Source organism: Heterocephalus glaber, unplaced genomic scaffold (genome assembly GCF_053883595.1).
Source record: "Heterocephalus glaber isolate CG9 unplaced genomic scaffold, H.glaber_assembly_v1.0 deba00001504, whole genome shotgun sequence".
Classification (NCBI taxonomy): domain Eukaryota; kingdom Metazoa; phylum Chordata; class Mammalia; order Rodentia; family Bathyergidae; genus Heterocephalus; species Heterocephalus glaber.
This window is the reverse complement of record NW_028258324.1, coordinates 71,384,124-71,410,083: the sequence shown is the minus strand read 5'-3', so window position 1 is coordinate 71,410,083 and position 25,960 is coordinate 71,384,124. Positions and strand designations below refer to the sequence as shown.

Sequence of the window (25,960 nt, the reverse complement as noted above, 5' to 3'; positions counted from 1 at the left end):
TTGGTTTCTTTCAAATTTAAAATTAGCGTATGAACTCTATTAAATCCTGAGGATTACCTCTGGACCAACATTCCATGCCCTTCTATGTGACTAATTTCTTCTCACTCCTCGGGCTCTCTCTCCAAGGGAACACTGCCGACCACCCAGTTCACAGTGTCACACACACAAACACCCACTCTTCCAACCACGTGGAAAATATGCACAAAGTCACATGTACTTAATTCTGAAACCAATCACTCTGGCAGCTTTTCCCTCATTGTATTCATCAAAATAAATAATCATCTTGCTCACCTGTTTCCTTACCTATTTTCTGTCTCTCCCGCAAGAAGCTTACGTTCCCTGGAGGCTGAAGGTCTACCTATCTTACCTGCATATGGGTTGCTGGAGTCTGGTGCAGTGCACGGCTGGTAGAAGGTCCTTATATCTGCGTGAAACTATCCTGCACATGTTATAAAAGCGAACTTTAAATCTCTTAGTCTGTGAGGAATCCCTGTCAACAACAGTTGTATGTGAATGTATATTTGTATAAATAAAACATTACAATGAACATGTATTGAAAAAAAATGCACTACTCTTAGTCCTACCTTTCTAATGCCTACAGACCCTACAGACCCAGAAGTTAGCCACTCTTGTGAGCAAGTGATCTCCCAGACCTATGCAAGCAGGCAGGACTACTGAGGGTTATGTGCTTCCCAACTACCTTGAGGCGCTGTAGCTCACTGGCTGCATTAAAGAGAAACTGTTAAAAGACTAGACTAATGATGCTGAGTTGTCTGTTCAATGGGAGAAAGAATAACTTTAGCAGATTGGATTTCCATGCTTCTTGTGGAGGAAAAAGTACAGCGAAGAGGGAGGTTAGATGAATTATTAAGAGCCTGGGAGGTCCCAGTCCTCGGGAGGCTGAGGCAGGAGGATTCGGAGCTCCAGGCCATTTCCGCTGTCTCAGTGGTATAGGGGAAATAAATAAAACTCCCCACCCCAGTTCGTGTCGCCAGAATCAAAGATTGAATTCTAAGGAACAACAGAGGTTGAGAGGAGGAAAATTTGGGGGGGGGGTGCTTCTGAAGACAGGAGGGGACAGGAAAGTGGGTTGCCAATGAGCCCACTTCTCAAAGGAAGTTTCACAGAGCAAAATCAAGGCTGTGTGTGCAGCCCCGGGGGCGTGGAGAGCAGCACCAGTGGTGGCGGGTGTGCTTGGTGGGCAGTGGCCGAGCACTTCCAGCCCGCTGCTCTTCTAGGTGAACATGGAGCAGGAGGAGTGCATGTTTGGCCTCTGGGACAGCGACCTTTGGCACAGCGAGGAGCACAGCCAGACGCTGAGCCAGCTAGAGGCCTGGGCCAAGGCGGGCCAGACCCGGGTGGTCAGGGGCAGCCGCAGCCCATGGAACTAGACCTGGCCGCCCGGCTGCACACAGCTGTCACCCCGCTGTTGCCTTGGGTCTTCCTGGTCCTGTGGCTCAGCTGTTCTAAGTTCTGGAGCTCACTGGGCCCTGGAGCAGGGGAATCTTGAGCTGGGAGCCAGGCACTGTGCTTGGTACTTACCGAGCACTAACCACAATAACCTCTGGTCTCAAGAATAGCCCTGATCTGATGGACAGTCAGGACTTCTAGACTTTGTCCTATAGTTAATTTTCCAGATTCCTCTGTTAGCATAACTGTAGTTGCTACTGCCCTCAGGCAGAGTAGCCATCCAGCAGCCACTTCATCTAACTTTTTTGAAAAGTATGCCACTGAGCAGGGTTTTTATCCTAGCCTTATTCTAGTTCTTATCCTAGCCTGGTCAAAACCCCCAAAGCAATTTCAAGACAGAGGCCTCCACTCCCTCAGCACCCCATAAAAACTTTGGGGGTTTGTGTCTCAGGGGAAATGAGACAGGAAGATAGGGAGGGTGTGGCTAAAACTAGCGGGAAAGGTGTGACAAAATCTCAGGACACATATGCAGACCAGTTCCCAAAGCCCTGCATGAGGACTTCTGGAATAGGACAGCCTAGACCCGACGTCAGCCTGAGGAGTGGGTGATACAAAAGCACAGTCCACACTGTGTTTTTGCCACTGTGTTCACTCTTGCACGGTGGCCCACCCTCACACCTTAGGCTGTACTTCTTCTCCTGCTTTTACTTGGCCCAAACCCTCTCTGCAGAGCCTGTTTCTTTTCCTATCTTTAAAAAACTTTGGCATGGTTTGTGCCTATCTTGACCAATTCTTTGTTCAGGACAGGAAGAACATAGAAACCACCTCAAGAAGACTCCAGCATGCCAAAATCCAGTAACAATGGGGCCCCGGGACAGGTTTCCAGGTTCTTGTGTGTGACAAAGAACTGGATGTGGCATATGACAGTATGGAAAAAGCAGCGAAGTTTAATGAAGTTTTAATTAGACAAAGGCACGCTCAGAGTGAGCCACTTCATGCTGGCAGAAAAGAAAATGGCACAAGGGCTGAGTGGGTTGGATTTAAGAATATAAAATGTTCTTTCCCTGGGTATTTCAGAGCTGAATGACAACATGACATGACTGACAGGTGCTGAGTGATTTGCTGAGGCTAGGGCCGTCCCCGTGATGGTGTCTTCCATGGCCCAGTGCCCCTGTCTCGTTACCCTCCTGCCCTGCCCCCGAGCATGAGCGGTTCCCCCACCCAGGGTCTCCTCCTCTTTCTCCTCCACTTGGGGAAAACTCAGCTCTGTAAGACCCAGGCCACCATGACCGCTCCCTGACTGGACTGGGAAGTGGATGACAGTGTCTGTGTCGCACTGCGCTGCGACAGTGGTATCACATCTGTCTCCCCACTGGACTGAGAGCTTCTCACTCACCGTGATCCCCTTTCCTCCTGGCCTCACCCCACAGCAGAGCCCTCTGCAGGACAGAAGAGCTCTGGGAGGTGTTGAAGGAGTGACGGCATTGTACCGTCGTGCAAAAACATTTTCTGTTCAAAAATGGAATCATGTGGTGTGAAAAATGTCACACAGAGAAGAGCCTGGGGGACAGACTGTAGCTGTGGGAGGAACTTTATTTTGTTGTGCAAAGAGTCTACACACTTCAAACACACATTATCAGGAAAGACTGTGTTGTAGCAAAGGATGTGGGAGAGGCCGGGTCTGCAGCAAAGCCTGACGCGGGAGCGAGGGACAGAGGTCCCGAGGCCTCCCCTGACATCTGTCCCTGAATCTCCATTCCTTTTTGGCCTCTGACCTTCTGTTGTGAACCCAGTGAGACATATTGTTTTTGTTTTCTTGAATTCTAAAGTGGTTCCCTCGAATTCACAGGGGAGAGTCCTTTCAGGGTCTGTTGGGCTACACCACTCCAGAAACAACCGAGACTAAAGACTTGGCCACGGCCAGGGAAAACGCAAAGTCAGATCACCCCTAAAAATTCCAAACACAGCTGGATGTGGTGGTGCACACCTGTAATCCTGGTACTCAGGAGGCTGAGGCAGGAGGACTGCCATAAATTCAAGGCCAGCCTGGGATACATAGCAAGACTCTGTCTCAACTCCATCCCCTAAAAAAGAAACAAAAATAAAAATTCCAAACACACTAAATCAAAACCAACTCTAGAACTGGGGTAAAGGTGCTGGTGAGCGAGCCCAGAACTTCCCTGGCTCCTCCTCTGCGGAGGGTGGAAGAGAGGAGGGGAGACAGGTGCCCCATGGGTCCTGCCAGCCTCCGGCTCTCCTGTCAACACCCTGTTGTGCCCCTGCAGACACCCAGACCCCAGCCAGAGGCACCTGCACGTGGCCAGTGCCTCCTCACCGCACGAGCCCAGCCTCGGGGCCACCGCGACCCCCAGGGGTCTGACTTTGGAGAACCCAGCCTCTGCCTTTCATTCCCCTGCCTCTGGCACGGTGGCTGCTTCCTGAGGTAAAATCTCCAGGATCCCCCCAGTTCACTTCTTCTCTTAAAAATCTCCAGCAGCAGGAGTACAGTTCTTTTTGTTGAATCCTCTAGTAACACCTGTGTTCTAGTGTCTCTCCGGCGAGCTGGTGGATATACTAGGTAATTCTAATTCTAAATAACTCTGAAAATAAATCTGAATAGAATATGTGAAAATAAAGAAGAGAATATATTTAAATGACAAAGACTGAAAAGCAATATAGCTAAGGAAATCTGAAAGTAACGGAAAGATTGGAATGCCTCAGACTCTGAACATAAAACATTCAGAACACAATGTTGGAAAATGAACCTTGGAAATGAAGTAATTAAAAACCAAGTAACACAAAATAAATAATAAATAGATGAGTGTAAAAAACCCAGACTCTAAAATGACTGAATTAAAAAACTTGTGACCATAAGTAACTCTAATACTAAATAACTCAGAAGAAAAAACCTGAAGTAACTAAGAACATCTCGCTCTTAAAATAACTCTACAGTATTTCAAAATCTTCCAATGAGCTTCAGTCAAGTAACTAAAAAAAAGTAACTCAAGAACTCCAATAACTAAAAATAGAAAAACTCAGACATTAGTAACTATAAAGATACATTCTTAAAAATAAATAATTGTAAACTAATTAATTTGAAAATCTGTGACTCTTGAAAGAAACAAATAATTGAAAAATGAAAACCAAAAACTAAATTATTTTTAAAAAGTAACTAAAGGTATAAAATTAGATAACTGGAAACCTCAAAACAAGTGAAAACAAAGAAATTAAAACAAAAAATAACTGAAAATAACTGAAATAATTAAAAAATTTAGAAATCTATATGCGAACATCCCAGACCGCCTCGGCCTAACAATAGCACATGTGCATTCTCTGGCCTGGCTGAGTGGGTCCCAGCCCAGCCGCAGGGGACTTTGGCAGGTTGAAGGCAGGTTTTGATTGTCACAGTTTGGGGGTGGGAAGGCGGACATGGCGTGGTTTGTTACTGATATCTTGTGGTAGAGGCCCGGGCTGCTGCCACACGTCTGAGCCTCCACAGTGCACATCTGGCCCTCCAAGGTCAGGAGCTACAAGCCCGTGGGCTGTCCTGGGGGCTCCCCGGGCCCTTCCTGGGGCTGCACATCCACGGCTGCTGAGCTGTGGGCTGTTTTCCGCTTGAGGAAGGAGGGCGCGATTGCAGCACCACGGCAGCCTGGCCCTAGGAGGCGGATGGCAGGGCAGCCTGGCCAGGCTGGAGCGATGGTGGTGACAAGGGTCAGTTCTCAGGAGAGGGGACGCTGGGACTTGAGGGCCTCGTCAGCACTGTGGGGGGCTGGATGCCCGCTTGCTCCTCCTCGGCGCTGCTCGGTGCCCTGAAACGCCAGGAAGAAGGTCAGAGAAGGCCAGGCTAGCAGCCAGCTGCTTTCCTTCTCCTGCGTGCTCACCTTTCCCCCTCAGCACGTTCTTTCTCTCCCTCGGTGCTTCCTCTCCCGGTCTCCAGGGACACAGCTCTGGAGCAACCCGTTTCAGGGCTGTCATCCAACTGGAAAAGTCCCGAGAGCTGGCGGGGGGGGGGGGGCGCAGCTCAGAGCCGGCCGGGTCCGGGTCCGCCTGGCCAGGCCTCCCGGGGACCCCAGCCCCACCCGACCAGAAGCCAGCGCGTGGCCAAGGTGACAGGGACGAGGGAGGGCCCAGGCCCCAGCTCCCTGGGTTAGGCCAGGTCCTCGTGGGGGCTCCCGAGAGGAGGGGAGGGCGAGGGAGGAGCAGGGGGCAGGGGCGGCCGGGGACAGGACCGGGCGGGGAGGGGACAGTTACACTCAGCGCGCTGCTGTCCCGCTCCAGGTCTTCCGCGCCTTCGCCGCCTTCCCGGGTGGCCGCGGGGAGGAACTCGGGCCTGGAGGCGCCTTGGGAGAGAAGGGGCCGGGTCGGGCCTGGGCGAGGAGGACGGTCCCCGGCCGCGGGCAGCGTCCCGGGCAGCGTGGTCCCGCTAACCTCACCCGGGCAGCGCCTGCCTCGGGATCCTCCCGTTTGCTCTGGGCCAGGGGGACCCCGGATTAGAGGACTCCCGGAAGATAAGGCTGCGGCCCGGGCCTGCACCGGCTGGGACAGCGCAGGAAGTGACAGACCTGATGGATCCCCGCCACCCCGCAGGGTACAGGGGCCTGGGGTGGGATGGGGACCGAGGGGTCACAGGTCTGCAGCCCGCGACGGCTCCCCCGGCCGAAGGCAGCAGACGGAGCTGCCCCGCCCGGCCGAGCGCCGGCTCAGAACTCAGGCCCGGCCTGCTGCAGGGAGCTGCTGTGGCGGGGGAGCCCGCGGCCGGGCTGGGACCCTAACGCCCGCGGGGACGCGGGGTGTGTGGGGGAACCTGCCGGGTGCGCGGGCTCGGGCGCGGACGGGAACGGGCTGGCGGCACCACAGCGCCCCCTGCGGGCGGCCTCAGCGCCCGGAGCCGCCAGAGCCCGGGGCCGACGCGTTCCCGCCCCGCCGCAGGGTGCGTGGCGCCTCGGGTGACGGGGTCCGCGGGGTGGGGCTGCGCCCCGCTGTGCTGCTGGGTCCTGCGGGGCAGGGCGTGAGCGGGGCGGGCTCGAGGTCCGCCTGAGCCTGAGCGGACGGAGGGAGCGGGCCTGGGCCCCTCCCCGCCCCGGCACCTGGTATTCTATTCTGTCACCGCCCGGGGCCACACCTCTGCGGTCCCGCCTCGGGCCCTGAGCCTTGGGAACGGAGGAGCTGGCGGCACCGAGGCTCCCGAACCTCAGACCCGGGTCTGGCAGCCCCAGGCGCCTGGATGAGGGGCGATCGAAGCCTCGGCCCAGCTGCCACCGACCGGGCAGCTGTGTGACCCTGGAAGTCACTTAGCCTCTGCGAGCATCTGTTTCCTTATCTCTCAAACCCGGATAATAACCTCTATTTTGTAGTGTTGGTATGAGGATTAGCTCAGGTGTTGATAAAATAAAATGCCTGGAATGTAGAGAGTAACACTTGTTATTGTTGATAGTAATTGCAGGAACCCTGAAGAGTTTCTCCGCAGGAGCCACAGGGACCTTGATAAATATTTAATTACTTCATTATAGGAAAAAAAAAAGTAAGCAACAGGTGCATTCTTGGCAAATGCACGGAAGGACGGGTCCTAGCCACGGTGCAGCAGCGTGCTGGGCAGGTGCGCCCAGAGTCCCCGGGGCCCAATTAGACAGTGTTGTCGGGGAAGGCGAGCCAAGAAAATGCTGCTGCCGGGGGCTGCGAGTATTCTTTCCCTTAGCTCACATAAGAAGCAGCCCACATAGTTTAGGAAATCTACTTTTAGCATTTAAAGTAAACATTCTAAGAAGTCTAAGTTTTTCTTTTGCTTAGATGAATTGAATATCTTCCGAATACACTTTTTTTGGTAAATTACAGATTCAGAAGACAAAATCATGCCTTTTCCATTGCTGTCCACTGGAGGGCGTAATGGGACTGCCGTCGATTCTGGAGTTCGGAGGCAGATTTTTAAACGGGCCAGCTATTTTATTTTCTTTCCAGGTAGATTTTTCTCTATTCCTTACAACCTGTGAAGGGCTGTCTCTATCACGCGAAATGAAGTGCATCCGTTTCACCTGGAGAGTTGGGGTGGAGAGCACCCTAAAGCAGTTCCTGGGCTGTCCACCTCCTCTTCCCTGGGAGGAGCGGCGGGTCGCTAGGAGCTGATGACCGTCTGCTAACAGCGATCCAGGCCCAGGCCCAGGAGATTCACCTCCATGAGAAGACCGTGCGGTATAACCAACAGTGTGTAAATTAGGTGACAAAAGGGCTTAAGAAGCCCAAAGAGGCGCAGTCACGCCTTCAGAGACAAAGCTGGACTCGGGCCTGGGCCTGTGAGACCCGAGTCTGAGCAGAACCCTTGAGCCTTGCTGCAGACCCAGTCCCTCTGCACTGCGGCCACTTCTGCCAGCCCCGGGCTCACTCCGGGGGCCCTGCCAGCGCGTGCCGGGGCTTGGGGCTGCAGGAGAAGCTTTTGTCTGGGGGTCCAAGAGTATCAGCTTGGATGCTGAGGCTGGTCTACACCTGACAGTGTCTTTTATTTGCAACTATCTTGGCTAAGAGAAGCAGGTCATTCTCAGGCATTCAATTCATTGCATTCAGATTCCACATCTTCTCAGAACACAGAACACTTCTTTTTTTTTTTTTTTTTCTTCTCCCCTCCAGTGAATTTTCCTTGTCAAAGTCCTCACCTGCTTCCAAGGCAGTCTGAGTTTGTGGATTTAGTTATTTATTTAATTTTTTAAAAAAGAAATCTTTGTTTTTTTGTTTTTTAAAGAAATCTTTATTTTATTTTATTTATTTTTGGTAGTGGGGATCAAACTCGGGACCTTGAGCTTGCGAGGGAGGCAGGCGGTGGAACCACTGAGCTAAATCCCCGGCTTAATTTGGGTTTTTTGAGGCAGGGTCTTGTTATGTAGCCCAGGCTGGCCTCGAATTTGTGGTGATCCTCCTGCCTCAACCTCCTGAGTGCTGGATTACAGGTGTGTGCCACCACACCCAGCCAGAATTTGCTGATTTAGGGTTTCAGAGCTGCTGTGAGTTGGGGACAAAGAAACTTCACAACTGGGAAAATACTTCCTAGTTCAACCCCAGCTGCCTTCAAATGTTCTGGGTTGGAATGGGCACGAAGGTAGATGGGGTAGAGGATAAGCCAATATGTCCAGTGGGGTTCAGTCTAAGTCTTATCCATTTCATCAGATTTATGGAAAATTGTCAATAAGACTAAAATACAAAGCCACCCAAACTTCAGTGTGGTCCCAGTGTTATTCCCCCCCCCAAATAATGCATATCTATAAACACAGTCTGAGAGAAGACTATTAAAATGGTTTTATCTGGTTCTGTCTGATTTGCAGTTTCATTTGTACTTTTCTGTATTTCCTAAATTTTTGACAATCTTTTCTGATCATTTTATATTTTATAATCAGAAAAGGAAACAAAATAGTTAAAATCAATTGGTGAGATATTTAAAATAATCTATACTCTCAGAGAAGGCTGTTTGCTAGAACTGATTTCCTTTATCAAAATACAAATGTGAATGAAATATCTTTGAATAGTAAAATATTAATATTGAAGGTAAATTACTTTAGTGAAGCTACAAAACAAGCAAAGACACAACCCTATGTATCACACTAGATGTCCCATAGGTCACCTGTAAGACCCCCAGGGACCTGAGAAGTGGCCACCTAGGGACTGGGCTCTCGGGGTCCTCAGACAGGTTCCAGGCTTGCTGCCTCCAAGGTATGATGCTTAGTCTCATTTTATCTAGCCTTGACATGGCCGAGGCTTTGCAGATTAGAGATAAAAGTGAAACTAGAATTCAAAAATTTCCACACAATCCAGGCTACTAAGATATCATTAGCCAAACTTGTTCATTTTCACTGTCAGCTACCAGAGAGGTTGGTGAGCCAGGAGCATTGCAAACAGCAGCCTGGCTGTCGTGGGACTGTCCCGTCCACCACGGGGGAGTCCTCACGGGAAATCCTACCTCCTTCCCCCAACTGGCCCTGGCCCCGATGCCTGACAGCCTTGCCACCTCGTCCTCACACCGGCAGCCAGCGGACAAAGAAAGCAGCTGGCACACTAGAAGGAGTCGGTGGGGACACAGGCGGGGAGGGGGCTCTGCCCGGGGCCCCTGCGGCATCTCTCTGTGCTCCCTGAGGCCCAGATGAGTCTGGGACATTGCTGTGCAAGACACCAGCCAGGGGCCAGACGGGCCCCCAGGGGAGGCATCTGGAACAGGTGGGAGGGAGGTGGGGCCTGGAGGTAGAGCCTGGGAGCAGCCGCCCAGGCTGGGGCAGACACACATGCAAGTTAGGCCGGACTCTCGCTGTGTCCCTAGTGGAACCGATCCCCTTGGGAACCAAGACCTCTAGGTCCACAGAGGCGAAAGTTTCAGCGAGGACGGGGATGTTTCCCATGTGGGTCACAAGGAGCCATGAAATCAAGGTCACAATTCACGGGGCACCTGGCTCCCGGACTCAGCGGCTTTGCCCCCTGGCGTACAGCGCCATGGATGCAAGGTACGCGCCACCGTGTCCCGAAGGTGGGCACCCCTCCCTCAAGGTTCTGGGTCTACACTGTGCCCCGCCTGCCTCACCCGCGCTCGCTGCTCCACTGCCCCATGGGGCTGGCAGCGCCTGAGTGTGGGGGGCAGGACTGCAGGCCCTGTGCCCTGTGCCCACAGCGGAGCCCTCTGGCCACTGAGTAAGTTTCTCGATCCAAGCAGTTCACATGATCGATCACACATGGTGCCTCTTTGCCGGGTGACAGGTCAGCTTGTTTCCTCAAGGGAGAGTGAGTAAGGGACTCTGGCCCTCACAGTCTCTGCTGTCAGCGGGACATTCAGCAGTGGCAATGGCTCGGTCAGTCTGTCTGCTTTAAAGAAAGGCGACTGCCACACTGCGCCTCAGCTGGGTATCTGGGTCAGGTCTTAGAAGCCCGACTGCCAGATGCTCCCCCATAAGTGTACCTGAGGGCCGTGCGGAGGCCCTGCAGGCAGGCGCAGCTACTCCTGGGCCCTAAGGAAGAGGGTCCCTCTCGTGGGGAAGGCCGTCCTTCCTGAACACGAGGCTCGGGAGAGACAAATGGGGCAGTGAGGGGCAAGGGGACACCCACTTGGCCTGTCAGGGCCTCCAGATCAACACTGGCAAGCAAAGGGGTGACAGATATGACAGCCAGGTCACATCCCAGGTCGGCCCTGAGGACAGGGAGCTCACACTGCCAGGCCCACACGCAACTCCAATTCTGCTGCCACGGCGTCTCCATCGCTGAGAGCCCATGGAGGAGGAGGCCAGCTGAGTCCTGCTGCCTCCCCCTGAGGGAGGAGCTGGGGACGGGACCTTGACTCAGAGGCCTGCTGACTCCACACTGGGCCTTAAATTGGTGACTAATCTGAGCCTGCCATTTTCTCTTAGTGACTCAGGGGTGCTGAGCAATGGCCTCCCAATTCCACCACCCTGAGATAACATCTCCCCCTCTCAGATGCTAAAGATGCAATGCCAGTGGGTGCATCCCTATCCTCCGGGTCTGAAACCAGGTCCCCCAGGTGAGGGTCTGGGCCATGGAGCTCCTGCAGCAGCCTGGGACCAGGACCCCCACCACTCCCCAACACCAGCCAAGGACCTCTTACTCCCCCGCGGCCAGCATGTGACACTAGAACCCCATTGTCTCTAGTCTGTTCCTGGTACTGCCCTGGGCAGGTTTCCAGAAGCAGATTGTGCAAGGTGCTACTGAGAAAGCTCTCCGACAGCTCTGGAAGGCAGGCTGGGAAGAGGCAGGCACAGCTGTGTGTGTGGCTGACGTCTAGCGGCCACTAGGAAACGCTGCAGTGTGGATGTCACAAAGGTGTAGGGTCTGGGGACAGAAAGGCCGATTTCTGTACCTTGCCCCAGTGCGCCCAGAAACTGCCCTTGGCGGTGGACACAGCCCCTTGGGCACTTCCTGGCTAGACAGTTCTGGTCAGCTGAGGCAGTTCTCCGGCACTGCGGTGAAGGTGTCAGCTAAGCGCAAAGCAGCCTTGAAAGAAATGGGTGTGGTGGCCTTCTAAAGAGGAACTGGCCAGGATGTCAGCATTTGCTACTCTCATACTATGAATGCGGTTTACTTACTGTTTGGGGCACATTTGATTGTTCATGGAGCAGTTTTAGGTTCACAGCAATGGCAGGAGAAAGGTTCAGAGATTTCCCTGTTTCCTCTGGGCCTACACACGCACGGTTCCCTCCCCCACTACCAACATCCTCTACCGAGTGGGGCGCTTGCTGTCCCGATGCCCCTTCCCTGACACATCACATTAACCCAGCATCCCCTATGTATCTCAGGGCTTACTCCTGGGGTTTGAACAAATTCATGACATGCACACACCATTCTAGCATCGTAGAGAGCATTCCCACTGCCCTGAAAATCTGTGCTGTCTATTCAACCCTCCCACCCCACTAAGACCTGAAACTACTGATCCTTCTACTACCTGCATATTTACGTTTCCCAGAATGTCATGAAGCTGGGATCAGATGGATCGGAACCTTTTCGGATTGGCCTTTTCCCTGAATAATATGTAAAGTTCTTCCACATCTCGTCCTGGCTTGAGAGCTCATTTGTTTTGTGCTGAACAATATTCCATTGTCTGGATGTAGCATAGTTTATTCATCCATTCACCTACTGAAGGACATCTTGGTTGCTTCCAAGTTTTGGTAAATATGAATAAAGCTGGTATAAACATCTGTGAATAGTTTTTTTTTTTCCTGGTGTGGATATAAATTTTCAACTCCTCTGGAAAGATATTAAGCATGAATGCTAGATTGTATGATAAGAATATATTCAGTTTTGCAAGTCACTATCAACTTGGTTCCAAAGAGGCTCTGCATTCTCACCAGCAAAGAATGAGAGCCCCTGTTCTCCACACCTTTGCTGGTTCCTGGGGTTCTCAGTGTCCTGGGTTTTGGTCAGTCTAGTAGGTGGCCAGTGGAACCTCATTGCTTTAATTTCCATTTCTCTGATGACCTGATATGGGACATCTTTTTAAGTGCTCATTTGCCACCAGTACATCTTTGGTGAGGTGTCTGTTGAAGACTCCAGTCCATTTTTTAACTGAATGATTTGCTTTCCAATTTTAAGGGTTTTGTTGGTTTGTTTGTTTTTTTGTTTTTCTGAGACAAGGTCTCACGATGTAGCCCAGCCTGGCCTCGAACTTGTGGTGATGTTCCTGGCTCAGGCTTCCGAGTGCTGGGATTACAGGCATGCACCACCACGCCCAGCCCTGACACCTTTCACTTAACACCTTGCCTTTAAGGTTTCATCATGTCTTTCTATGGCTTGATAGCTCATTTTAAAATCACTGAACAGTATTCCACTGTATAGATGTTCCAAAGTTTGCAACTCATTTGGGTAAACAACAAGGCCCGATGGCTGAATTGTATGGCAAGACTATCTCGAGCTTTCTGAAGATTTTTTCTTTTTTTTCATTACTGGAAATTGAACTCAGGACCTTGTGCTTGCCAGGCAGACACAGTGCCATTGAGCTAAATCCCTGGCATATCTCGAGCTTTCTAAGAAGCTGCCAAACTCTTCCACAGGGTGTCTAACATTCTGCATTCCCATCAGCAATGGAGAGTTCCCTTTGCTCCACACCCTCACCAGCATGGGACATTTAAAAACTCTGAGTTACATATTCAAGGTGTCAGGCAGTCTTCTCAAGAGCTGACTGGTTTTGATGACTCCAGCAAGGGAAAAGGCCATCCTCGCTCCCATTAGTGGGACAGTCATTCTGCTGTTTTGTCTCTCTGTCCCCAGGCAGATGCACAAACAAACACGCATGGACAGTCTATAGCCACGCTTACACTGAATGCCATCCCTTCTGCTCAGCCTGTGCCTCTTGGGTCTGGTAGCACTGCATCAGCTGGCTAAAGACAGAGGAAGGAAAGAAAGTCACCTGGATAATCGCCTTCCTTATGTTCTGGGTAAAGGAGGAGTTATAAATGTATTAATTGGCTCATATTTCTTGGTGATCAGCAAATTTGTAGATTTTACTGTTGATCCTTCTGTCATCAAAGAGTTAATCTTATGAGTCTTTCTTTCTCTCTTTCTCTCCTTCCCCCTTCCTTCCCTCCTTCCCTCCTTCCTTCCTGAAACAGGGTCTCACTATGTAGTTCAGGCTGGCCTTGAACTCACTACATAGCCCAGATGGACCTCGACCTCACAGTGATCCTCCTGCCTCAGCCTCCCGAGTGCTGAGATTACAGGCGTGCACCATCACTCCTGGGTTATACATATTTCTTTAAGGGATTCTTGGAACATAACAAAAGCAGTTAAACATCTCAAAAACATGACATATGTTATAACTTGTCAAAGGTTGGTAGGCTCAACCTTTTAATAGTTCTGATAATCTGAAGAATCAACTGTTAAATGAACAACCTAATAGGTCTAGAACAGAAGTCTCAACACACAGTCTGTCAGGCCCAGCCGAAAGTAGAGTTTAATACCAGGAATTGTCCTGTAGTTTGAATTTTCAAAATAGAGGAAGGTGGAGTATGACTTAATCCAGCAAATCTGAGTCCATATTAGGAATAAAGCCAATTATTTAGCAGATACAAATTTGATATTCTTTTCTCAAAAGTGTTTTTCACAAGCCAACCCAAAATCTCCACCGGAAAACAAACATAAAAACCCCACCCCTCCCAGAGATCCTGCCTCATCCCATAGAGCGGCGATGGTGAACCTTTTAAAGCTTTCAATGATGACAAACAGCTGGCTGTGGCATGTGTGCCATAGGTTCGCCACCACTGCCATAGAGGGACAGGCCTTATGAAAGGATTTAGGAGTCATGTTACAGGAAGCCCTTACTGGCCAGGATTTTTCTCAAGCTTTATTTTTCTTGGTCTGTACTAAGAAGAAAATAGGTCATTTTTCATTTTCCAAATATAAAAACTTTTAACACTTATGCACACACACCCTAATTGGCAATCACTGGCTTCTTAAATGACATTGCTATTAATACTTGTTGGCCAAGGCTGAACTTCCGATTTCTTAGTTATATGACCTTCTTCCTGTTTAATTTGCTATTCATGCTCATTAGCAGCCAAGGGTCCAGAGGCCTGAAGAAGAAACTTAACACCTAGTTAGCTTTGGCCGGGATGCACGGGCATGGGAAGGGGGCTGTGTGTGTGTGTGTGTGCATGTGTGTGCGTGTGCGTGTGTGTGTTTCTTCAAGGGCTTTTTGCGTTATTTAGGTGCTGAAGGAATGCATTTTGCAGTAAAACTTTTTCCAGAGGACTTTGCCGAGTAAAGTCTGGACCTGACGATATGGCTCATGTGCTGCGAATCAATCTCAATGGTCTGTGGTGGACTGAACGTTTATGCCCCTCCCCCTCCTTTACATGTTGTAGCCCCTCCCTCCATGTGGTAGTATTTGGAGATGAAGCCTTCCAGAAGTAATAGGGTTAGATGAGGTCAGATTAGATGGCCTGATGGGATTGGTGCCCTATGGGAAGGAACATCAGAGAGCTGCTTCTCTTCCCTGTCCACTGAAGGCGGAAGTTGTGTGAGCACCCAGTGAGAAGACAGCCCTCCCAAGGCAGAGAGGTCCCTCCCTAGGCCCAGTCAGACTGGCTCCCTGATCTCACACTTCCTGCCTCCAGCACTAGGAAGATAAATTTCTGTCATTTAGCCCTCTCAGTCTATGACACTTTGTTTATGGCAGCCTGAGCTGACTAAGACATAATCCAAAGGCCAGAACTTCAAATACTAAATTCCCAAGGCTTTTATAATGGATAATGGCAAAAGCTCAAAGTAGAAGGTTTTTCTCTTGGGGGGGGTTATCTTTAGTTTAAATATTTTGAAAAGATGATGACAAAAATAGCATGTTTAGAATCTCATGAAAATAAAATCTACTATGATGTAACTAAATTTGAACTATAAAAATGAGCCTACACCTGCTTTTCTTTCTGATTCCCCACCCAATTCTGCCTGTAGGAAGTCAATGCACAAAGCGGTTAGAGCTGAAATCTCATGGGCAAGAATTCTTAACCTTTCCATGGAAAGTTTGAGGAGGAGGTAAAATCCATAAACTGGGAAGAGTGAGAGATAAAGGCCAGCATCCAGGGTCATGAGTCCAAAACACAGACCTTCTAGCCAAGCACTTGGCCCTCTATCTGTTGTTCTTAACAGAATGGCTCTTCCAAAAAGAAAGGTACTTCTCAGTGTGAGAATCCTGGCCTAATCAGAGCCACACAAACGAACAGCCGGAAATGGACTCTGTATCACACAGATGGTTAAACATTTTCATTTCCCCCCTCTTATTATGAACTCTGGCGACTTCTTTAGCGTCTAAGTAGCAAGTGTCACCCCACCCCCGCTTCGGCGACCATCCTCCTTTGGGTCCTACCTTGAATCCCATGCATGTTGGAGACTGGGTCTTCCTGGCTAGTAGCTCCTTCCATACTCTCAATCCAGGGAGCACCTTCCACGGCATGGCCCTTGCTTTAGAGAAACACACGAGCACTGAGTGGTTGGAAAGAATGGTGCATGCTCCCTCCCTCCCTCTCCCAGCAAGGACAGCGCTGGCTCACATAGGTCATCTCTGGTCTGAAGTCAAAGGTCAGCTTCTCTCTCATCCCTTGCCTATGGTCTAAGACCTGTCCCACCTCTGTGGATCAGTCAGGAAGGCAGTGTTCAAAGGACACCACCTGTTGGATTACACAGTTAAGGGGTAACTGGCTACAAATTTTTTTGGTACCGGGGATCAAACTTGGGACCTTGTGCTTGCAAGGCAGGCACTGGCTACACATTTTAAAGAATTCCTCTCTGTCTTCTCAAAATCCATTTTACGGACTCAAGTCACCTCCCTTCTCCTCTTTGTTGACCTGAGTTACCCTCTCCTGGCCTTATCTAATTGTACCAAGATGTTTGGATTGGATTAGTTCATGGAATAAGGTCCAAGATGTGTGTGTGTGTGTGTGTGTGTGTGTGTGTGTGTGTGTGTTTTTGGTACTGGGGATCAAACTTGGGAACTTGCGCTTGCGAGGCAGGTGCCGGAACCACTGAGCTAAATCCCCGGCCCTAGGTCCAAGATGAATGAGATGTGCTGAACCAAAGCTTGTCACCCTCTGACTTAGCTTTCAGAGTAGTTTGCTAACCTCATTTGATTATTCAATGAGTTCTTTCGTTTCTTAATTCTCTAAACATTTACCTGAGCACCTGTACAAGTTCCAGGCCCTTCTACGTGAGGCCCAAGGAAAGCTATAACTAGTAAGACAACCTCCAGGAATTCACAGTCTAGCAGGGAGAAACGTTTAAGCACACACAGTTGGAATGCAGCCTGATAAACCCGCAGTAGGCTCCATACAATGGTGGGTGGGAAGAGGAGGGAGGGAAACTCGGGCGGCTTCTACAGCTGCACCCACCTCCACACTGCTGTCCTCCCTCTGGGTTAGGGCCAGGAGTCTCCATTAGGGTCAGGCCAGGTGAGCCTAGAAAATTAAGTGGCTCCTGTGCCTCAACTGGATCAGAGTCTACAGGGTTATTCCATAAACCCATATTAGGTGCCCTGGACAGGGAGAGGGACGACGACAGAGAGTCCGTAAGTGACAGAAATGGACAGGGCCAGAAGCACCACTGCGGACTGAACTATGCAAGAAGTGTGAGCGCATCTTCCTCCCAGACAAGGGGGAGTGGAGAGGACGATCGAGGGGGCTGACCTCAGAGCGAGCACCTGTCTGCTTGGGGAAGGGAGGGCAGCTCGGCCCCAGGTGACAGAAGCAGAATCGGAGGTTGTCCTATGAAAGCTAGAAGAAGGGAAAAGAAGGGAACAAAGAAAACAAAGGAAAGAAAGCCAGATGCCAGAGGAACGAAGGGAGGTTTCACAACACCGCAAGCAAGCACTAGAAAAGATAATCCAAGGCTGGGGATTTAGCTCAGTGGTTTCACTGCCTGTTGCACAAGCGCAAGGATCCGAGTTCTATCCCTGGTACCAAAAAAAAAAAAAAGATAATCCAGTCTGCCAGTCTGGCAGTGCAGTCAGTGAACTGATATTAATTTAAAAATTGGAAGTCACTTATAATAAGCTAAGTGTTAAAAAAAACTATAAAAACAATCATTTTTAAATAAAATGGAGTACTACTCAGCCACGAAGAATGAGAAACTAGAGACATTTATTGCTAAATGGATGCATATTGAGGCCGTACTCTTAAGTGAAATAAATAGGACACATATGTGTAAATACTGAATAGTTTCTCTCGTGTGAGAAACTGAAACTGTAATTAAGGATTAAAATGATTAAAACGAATAATGGATAATTTGAAATAGGAAGAAGAGGTTCAAAGGGGTAGGGGCGGCAGGAGTGGAAGGGGAGAGATCAGGTTACAGAAGGGTGTTTCCAGAAGAAGCACCTACAACTATGTACAGTACATGGTACTCGATAGTGTGATAAATGACTGTTACTGTTTTAGGTACTTCTCATAACATGCTGTGGTTTTCATCCTTTAGAGCATAATCCTACTTATATAAAAGAGTTTACTGTAAAACAGTGCCCTGCTATGCCAGTGGTAGCCTCATGTATCTCGTGTTTAACTGCATACTTGGATAATATCAACGGGCCATCACAGATGATTGACGTATAGCTTCTCAGTTTGCACTTAGAAGTCAGCACTCTGTGTGGTACTTTGTGATACACATGGCTGAAATTGCCTAATAACATATTTCTCAGATTATAATTCCATCACGTGTCACATGACTGTACTGAAATTTAAATTTAAAAAATTGACCTATGTGGAGTCTACTAGCTAATTAGAATTTTTTTCCAGACCACTATTTGTTCAATGTTAGTTTTGAAAATCTTTCTAAAACAAATCACATCCTCTGATGTCTTGTTAATGTTTAAGATGTTTTTAAAAATTGTATGGAAAAATGTTTAAGTACTTTTCAGTTTTGCTTTGGTTGAGTTCTATTATATTTGAATATTATTATAGTTTTTTCCCTTGCATTGTTTTTCTTTGAATAATTTTAATTTTTGTATATGTGTGTGTTTAGTGAATGATAATAGTTATATATAAAAAAAGAAAAAAAACCAATCATGTAAGACCAACGTCAAATCTTTTTTTTCTTAACAATAACCCCCCCCCCCAAAATCAGTACTCACTCAGTGGTTGCCTCAAAGTGTAGATTTTCTTTGTCTGAAATAAAACAAAACAGTGCTCTCAAATTTCAGCTAACTTGAATTGATTTTACATACTGATTTGCATACACATATAAAGACAGCACCGTAAAAACATATGGAAATGTGCTGATCGCGGTCTTCTTTCCTAGTAATTCAGAAGAAGTCCCTGCCTGGCAGCCTGTCTGGCTCCCCCCGCCCGCCCTTTTGGGGTCCCTGCCTTCCTGGACTCTGGGTCCAGCCAATTCTGATAGCTCCGTTAGCACGGAATTAAGGAACAAACACACCGCCTATTAAATGCCCAACTCTGTGACAAGGTGAGGGGCAGATGACGACTCTCGGGCAGTGGCGAGAATCACATTCCTGACGCAGATGTCACCCAGGCGTTAAGGGCAGGAGCAACTCCAGCGGCTCCTCATTCCCGAAGCAGCCGAGAAACCAGACTCCGCCAGGCACTTGAGGCCTACTTTCCCCTCCTTTTTTGGTACGGGGGTGGTGTTGCTGGTGTCCACGGAACCACTGAGCTAAATCCCCTGCCCTCCCGCTCCGTTTTATTTCTTTCCATTCTCTTCATGAATCTCCCGCCCGGGCTCCACATCACGGCCGAATCTGCTCCCTTGAGGCAGCTTTATCATCTTCAGCAGTTCCTGGGGCTCCTTTTATTGCCCAGGTGACCGGTTGTGTTGCCCAAGCCTTGATTTGGGCCAGGACTGGGCCCTTGCCCTGATTCCTACGGAGGGTGCGGCCTTTGTGACACTGCCGGCCCCGGGGGCCCTTCCCTGGCCGGCCTGATGCTTCCCCAGGGCCTTGCGATCATCACTCTCAGCAGCAGGCTTTCAGGCCACACAGGGCTGTCCCAGGCCGCAGTGTCCACCTCCCTCCTCGGGGAGGCGCTGTGTTCCTCCTTTCCTTTACTGTCCGGTTCTCTTTTCCCGTCAGACCCTCTGGGCACCTCACCCCTTGGGTCTCCATACATCACGGCTTGCAGCGTCCTCTCGCCCATGTTCCTATCTGGGACTTGCCCAGCGTGCAGAATATTACGCCCAACCCCCAGTGGAAAGGTGGAGGAGAATGGTGTAAGAATGAACTGGGGTGAGAATATTTGTATGTTAGAGCTTTGTAAAGTGCTGGACAGACGTCAGGTGCTGGCGTTCCTGACATTCCTGATCTTGGTGCCTGGGACCACTGCCGCACCCACTTCCAGGCCACCCTGGAGCCTACACTGTGCCCTGAGTCTCCCCAGGGTGTTGGCCTGGCTGTCTCATACAGTCCACCGAGGGCTCCGAGTCCTTAGAGCCCTGGCTGTTTGCATCATTCATGGTGATGTTTTATCAGACCTTTTTTGGGGCACCAGACTCAGGGACCTGGCTTTGCTGTGATAAACTGTGTGGAATTGACCCTATTTGAGTATCTGTAAAAGGACAGCATTAGGGAGCCGGTAGGCCTGTTTTCCTCTCAGTAAGGTTGTTCTTTTTATCTAAACTGTATGGTGGGGTCTGGTTCTGTTTCTTATCTAGATTTTACATTCCGCTTACAACCTGGAGAGCATAGTATGAGGCCTTATAGAGGGCTTGGATAGTGTGTTTCTGAAGTGTTAGCTGAATACATGTCACACCGTCCTAACAAATGTGTGCCTTTCTCCATAGTTCAGGTCAGGAAGATTCAGTTAAAATTTAAATTGTAGATTTAAATTTGCCTCTTTTTTTTCCCCCCCAGACAGGTTCTTGCTATGTAGTTCAGGGTGGTCTTGAACTCACTATGTAGTCCAGGCTAGCCTCAGACTTTTGGCAATCTTCCTACCTCAGCCTCCCAAGTGCTAGGATTACAGGTGTGCACCACTACACCTGGTTTAAATTTGGTACTATAAAAAAATCAATAGATCTTGTAAAAAACTTGATATTGTAAAAGAGTCAATTGATCTATAGGTTACCAAATTGATGTACAGATCTTATACAAGTCCAATCAAATCTCCAACAAGCTTCCTTTCCCCCCAGAAATTGATAAGCTTATTCTAAAATACATAGTTGGCCCTCTGTATTTATGTCTTGTACTCATGTATTTAGCCAACTGTGAGTGGAAAATATATGGGAAAAACCTACACCTGTAGATTTTTTCTTATTATTTCCTAAAGAGTATATATATAAAACACTATGTAAATAGTGTTTATGCTGTATTAGGTGTTGCAGGTAATCTAGAGATGATTTAAAGTATACAAGAGGATGTGTGTGGGCTGGGCTGTAACTTAATGGTGAGTTGCATGCCTATCACACACAAGGCCCTGGGTTTGATCTCTAGGACTGCAAGAAAAAAAAAGGAGGGCCTAGGTTAAACGCAAATGCAATGGTCATTTTATATAAAGGACAACCACACATGGGTTTTAGTATCTCTTGGGAGTCCTGGAACCCATCCTCATAGATGCCAAGGGACAACCGTATATGGAAATGTAAAGGACATAGAGTAACAAAACAATTTTAAAAGGAAGAACAAGATTGGAGGACTCTAATGACCTTATTTTAAGACTGACCATTAAGCTATAGTAATCAACATAGTGAGGTATCAATGTCAAGCTAGGTAACAGATTATTGGAACAGGATAGGACATTGGAAAATAGATGCACTTATATATATATAGGCAATTGGAGAAAGAATAGTCTTTCACAAGATGGTAATGGGCCAACAAGACATCAATATGGAAGAAAACCTGAACTTCAATCCATATTTCACACCATGTACAAAATAAAAACAAAAACAGAAACAAACAAAAGCCCTCGAAATGGATTAAAGACCCAAATGCAAAATCTAAACCATAAAACTTCCAGAAGATACAGAAGAAAACATCTGTGGCCTTTAGACAAAGAGACACTAGATATGACACTGAAAGCATGATTCCATCATCTGAAGGGGCTCAGACAATCAAGTCTGTTAAGCAAAAAGTCATTTATCTGGGCTTTTAGAATTGCCATTCAGGGAGCACAGAATCCAGAAGAAACCAGAATGTATCCCATTAGGGAGAGCTTCTGAGAGTCATTTGAAGGGTAAAAAAGAAGTTTAAGAATCATGAGTGGAGGATAAACTTACTTCTATAGTTCATTGGTTCAGTAAAGATCAGCACAGTCCAAACCATTGTTCTAGGAAGGAGTATAGTATACACAGTTTTAGGATGTTCCTTCTCAGCAAATAACTTTCTTTCAACACGTCAGCAAGTGCATAGAGTGGCCACCACAACACAAGATGGAGTCCAAGTCATGAAATGGAGTCACTGCTGTCAATTTTCTTTTACAATCCATACAAGATTGGGTTTTATTAAAATTAAAATCTCTTGCTCTTCAAAAGCTCCTTTTTTTTGGTTTTTTTGTTTTTTGGTACTGGGGATCAAACTCGGGACCTTGTGCTCGCAAGGCAGGCGGCGGAACCATTGAGCTAAATCCCCGGCCCTCAAAGCTCCTTTAAAGAGAATGAAAAGATAGGCCAAACACTGAAAGAAAATTCTCGCAAAGCATTTATCTGATGAAGGATGTGTACCTAGGAGATATTTTCTTTTTTTGGTACCGGGGATTGAACTTGGGTCCTTGCGCTTGCGCAGCAGGCGGCGAAACCACTGAGCTAAATCCCTGGGCCCCTAGGAGATATTTTTTAAAAATTCTCAAAACGTAATAATAAGAAAACAATGAGCAAAAGATGTGAACAGATACTTCATCAAAGAAGACACACAGATGGGAAAGAAGCACATGAAAAGTACTTAACCATTAGTCACAAGGGAAAAGCAAATGAAAACCTTGATGATATACTGTTTTACACTAATTAGGAGGCTGAAAATTAAAAAGACTGACAATGCCAAGTTCCACTCTCATACACTGCTGTGGGAATATAAGATGGCTTAGCCACTTTGGAAAATAGCAATTTTTTTAAAAGTTAAAAAATAAGCTATACACTTATTGAATAGCCTAACCATCACATTCTTAAGGTATTTACCCATGAATAATGAAAACACACATCCACACAAGATTGCACTTGAATCTTCATAGCAGTATTACTCAAAATAAGCAAAAAGTGGAACAAACTAAATGCTTATTAACAGGTAAATGAATAAAGAAACTGGGAAATAACCAAATGATGGTATACTACTTGAAAACAAAAAGGAATGCACTTTTGTCATACAAAGCAACATACATGAATCTCGTCACAGTTATTCTGAGTGACAGAACTGAGATTTAAAAATATATATGTATAACATGGTCTTTATAGAATTCTAGAGAACGTAAACTAATCTATAGTGACAGAAAGTAGCTCTGTGGGGCCGGGGATTTACTCAGTGGTTCCAGCACCTGCCTCGAAAGTGCAAGGTCCCGAGTTTGATCCCTGGTACCAAAAAAAAAAAGAAAGTAGCTCTGTGATCACCTGGGATAGGTGAGGGAGGGGCAGGGGAGGAAATGTGGAGTGGTGTGAGGGGATGTTGGGTGATAGACAAGTTCAGCATCTCGTGTGCGGTGACATTTTCACAGTTGTGTCCAGATATTGAAAGGGGCTGGAGACACAGAAAGTGTGAGGGCCTGGGTTCAATCCCCAGATCCGCCATCCCCACCACACACACGAAAGTTACCAAGATGTACACTTTAAATATGTACATTTTATTTTGTCATTATTCCTCAATAAAGCTGTTTTAAAAGTTGTAATATAAGTTCCCCATCTAGAAAATTTAATTAGCCAAAATACATATCCTAGCTATGTTAATGCCATGGTTCTGGAGTGAGGCCCAGAAATCTCCATTTGTTGGAAGCCCTTCAAGTCCTTCTTGTCCCTAAACCACACTTAGAGAAAGGCTGGTGTAGGGAGTAAGGATTGCTAGAACAATTTTGAGACTGGAATGTCATTCCAAATAACTTTTTCTGGTAGAGATGCCATATTGGCCCCGGGGATGTAGCTCAGTGGTGTCGCACCTGCCTGGTAAGTGCAAGGTCCTGAGTTTGATCCCTGGTACCAGAAAAAAAAAATAGAGATGCTATATTTTCCTATTTTAAGTCTGGAGGGCACACATACTCAATTACCATAACATATATTTCACACACTACTTTTTTTTTTCTTTTTCACACAGTACTAATAGTGAAAAGCAAAAGTAAATCAGTTTTTTCTCATCTTACCTTTACAAATTAAAATCAACTAGATAATCTTATTATACTATCCTGGAAGAGGCCTATAGTTTAAAGAAAATCCTTTTGTTACTTGGTTATTGTGATAGAAAATGGGTGCTAGGGCCGGGGATTTAGCTCAGTGGTTTCGCCACCTGCTATGCAAGTGCAAAGACCCGAGTTCGATCCTCAGTACCAAAACAAAAAAAAAACAACAAAAAAAAGAAAATTGGTGCTGGAGTCTTCCAGTCATGCCTCTTAGTTTTTCTTCTGTCAATTTGAAAGAGGTGGAAGAACCCACGACTGCGTCCTCTGGAATAGCGGATATCAGAAGAGATACAGGAACAGTGGCAAATGCTACATTCCTGCCAAGTTTCTCATGGCCAAATTTCTCTTTTCATCATTGTGCAATTTTTCTTACCAAACACACAAATCATTGACAATATAAATAATAGGAGATAGACTTTCACATGAGATGGGCATTTCTTACCCTGGTGACCTTGCCTACCTACGGGGAAAGCCAAAACTCACGGACGAAGCTGGGTGTGAATTTTCCCACCAAATATCCCTGTTATGAGGATCAATTTAAAAGCAAAAACACTAAATGTGAAAGGGAAAATCCTATTCAAAGATAATTTTTAATTATAAAAAGTGAAGGACATCAGTGGAAATGGTGGAGAAAAAGACACATAAAAAGTCCCTTTTCCATGAAAGCATGGGAAAATTGTCAGAAAGAAATTTTTTTTTTTCTCAAAACACTGGAAATTAAAGGCTGACAGCAATCTGGACGGCATTTATTCAGGAAAACTGGCTTATTATCAGGATGAGCAGTGAATTTTGTGGTATTTTAATTTGTCCTGTTTCTAACCTCCCCTCCTTTTTAGGGGGCAGCCTTGGAAACCAACAATCTACAATGGTGGTGAAAATAGCCTTCAACAATCGAGTCAAAATGCATCAAAGATTTTTTTTTGGTTCCAGCATCGAACTCAGAACCTTGCGCTTGTGAGGCAGGCGGCAGCACCACTAAGCTAAATCTCCAGCAACAAAGATCTAATTATAAAAGTTAACACCATATATTATTAGAAGAAAGTAGGGTTGTAAATCTTCATGACCTTGGATTAGGGAACGATTTTTAATTATTTATTTATTTATTTATTTATTTTGGTACCAGGGATGGAACTCAGGACCTTGCGCTTGTGAGGCAGGTAGAACCACTGAGCGAAATCCCTGGCCCAGGCAATGACTTTTTTAGATATCCAAAGCACAAGAAACCAAAAGAAAAAATAAAGCTGCAGAATTTTTTTTTTTTTGGTATCGGGGATTGAACTCGGGTCCTTGAGCTTTCGAGGCTGGCAGCAGAACCACTGAGCTAAATCCCCAGCCCAAGAAAAAATAGACAAATTAGACTTTGTCAAAATAAAAAACTTTTGTGCTTCAAAGGTCACTAAAAGTGAAAACAATGCATGAATTGGGAAAAAAATACTTGCAAATTATATTTGACAAGGGCCAGGGATTTAGCTCAGTGGTTTCACCACCTGCTGCGCAAGGACAAGGACCTGAGTTTGATCCCTGGTACCACAAAAACAAAAACAAAAACAAATTATATTTGACAAGAGTTCTAGTATTCAGAATATATAAATATCTCTTATAAGTCAACTATAAAAAACACACTAATTTATGCACATGTACCAACTCCCCATGATGATTGTAATCATTATGTACTGCAAACATGTGGTAATAAAAAAAAAGAAAAATTAAAAAAATGCAAAGGACACAGATGTTTTCCCAGTTATGAAAAGAGGCTCAACATCGCTGGTCGTGAGGGAAATGCAAGTCAACACTATGGTGAGGTGTCACCTCATACCTTCTGGGTGGCAATAAATAATAATGTCAATAATAGACAATAATAAGTGTCAGTGAGGAAGCAGAGAAATTGGAACCTGCATACATTGCTGACGTGAAGTTGAAATGGTGCTACTGCTTGGGAAAACAATTTAGAAGTTCCTCAGAACATTAGCTAGAGTTACCATAGGGTCCAGCAACTCCACTTAATACCCAAGAAAATTAGAAATAAAGATTCACACAAGGCCGGGGATTTAGCTCAGTGGTTCCAGCACCTGCCTTGCAAGCCCTAGGTCCTGAGTTTGATCCCCGGTACCAAAAAAAAAAAAAAAAAGATTCACACAAAAACTTGTATGCAAATATCTATAGCACCATTATTTACAATATCCAAAAAATGGAAACAACCCAAATGTTCATCAATCCATGAATGAATCAACAAATATGGATACTCTAATTTGAATATATCCTCCAGTGTTCGTGTATTG

At 47.1% G+C, this 25,960-nt stretch overlaps 1 protein-coding gene and 1 long non-coding RNA gene across 6 annotated transcripts in view; one reads left to right on the top strand and one right to left on the bottom strand.

Moving 5' to 3' along the window:
* Positions 1–2,983: 2,983 nt before the first annotated feature.
* Mcf2l2 (MCF.2 cell line derived transforming sequence-like 2) overlaps positions 2,984–25,960 on the bottom strand; it is a 237,566-nt gene continuing 214,589 nt past the window's right edge. For 4 of the 5 annotated variants that reach the window (XM_004834923.3, XM_004834925.4, XM_087186824.1 and 1 more), the window contains 5 exons: positions 18,494–18,527; positions 15,743–15,837; positions 5,665–5,753; positions 5,295–5,410; positions 2,984–5,222 (listed from right to left, as the gene is read on the bottom strand). In XM_004834923.3, the coding sequence (XP_004834980.2) occupies positions 5,126–5,222; positions 5,295–5,410; positions 5,665–5,753; positions 15,743–15,837; positions 18,494–18,527 (431 nt within the window). In that variant the 3' untranslated portion in view covers positions 2,984–5,125. Of the gene's footprint in view, positions 5,223–5,294; positions 5,411–5,664; positions 5,754–9,914; positions 13,263–15,742; positions 15,838–18,493; positions 18,528–25,960 lie in introns of those variants that run through there. The other variant, XM_087186826.1, reaches the window with a different exon arrangement.
* On the top strand, positions 5,752–8,703 carry LOC147825437 (uncharacterized). Its single transcript, XR_015441063.1, has 2 exons — positions 5,752–6,001; positions 7,246–8,703. It is a non-coding gene; the product is annotated as an uncharacterized LOC147825437 (long non-coding RNA).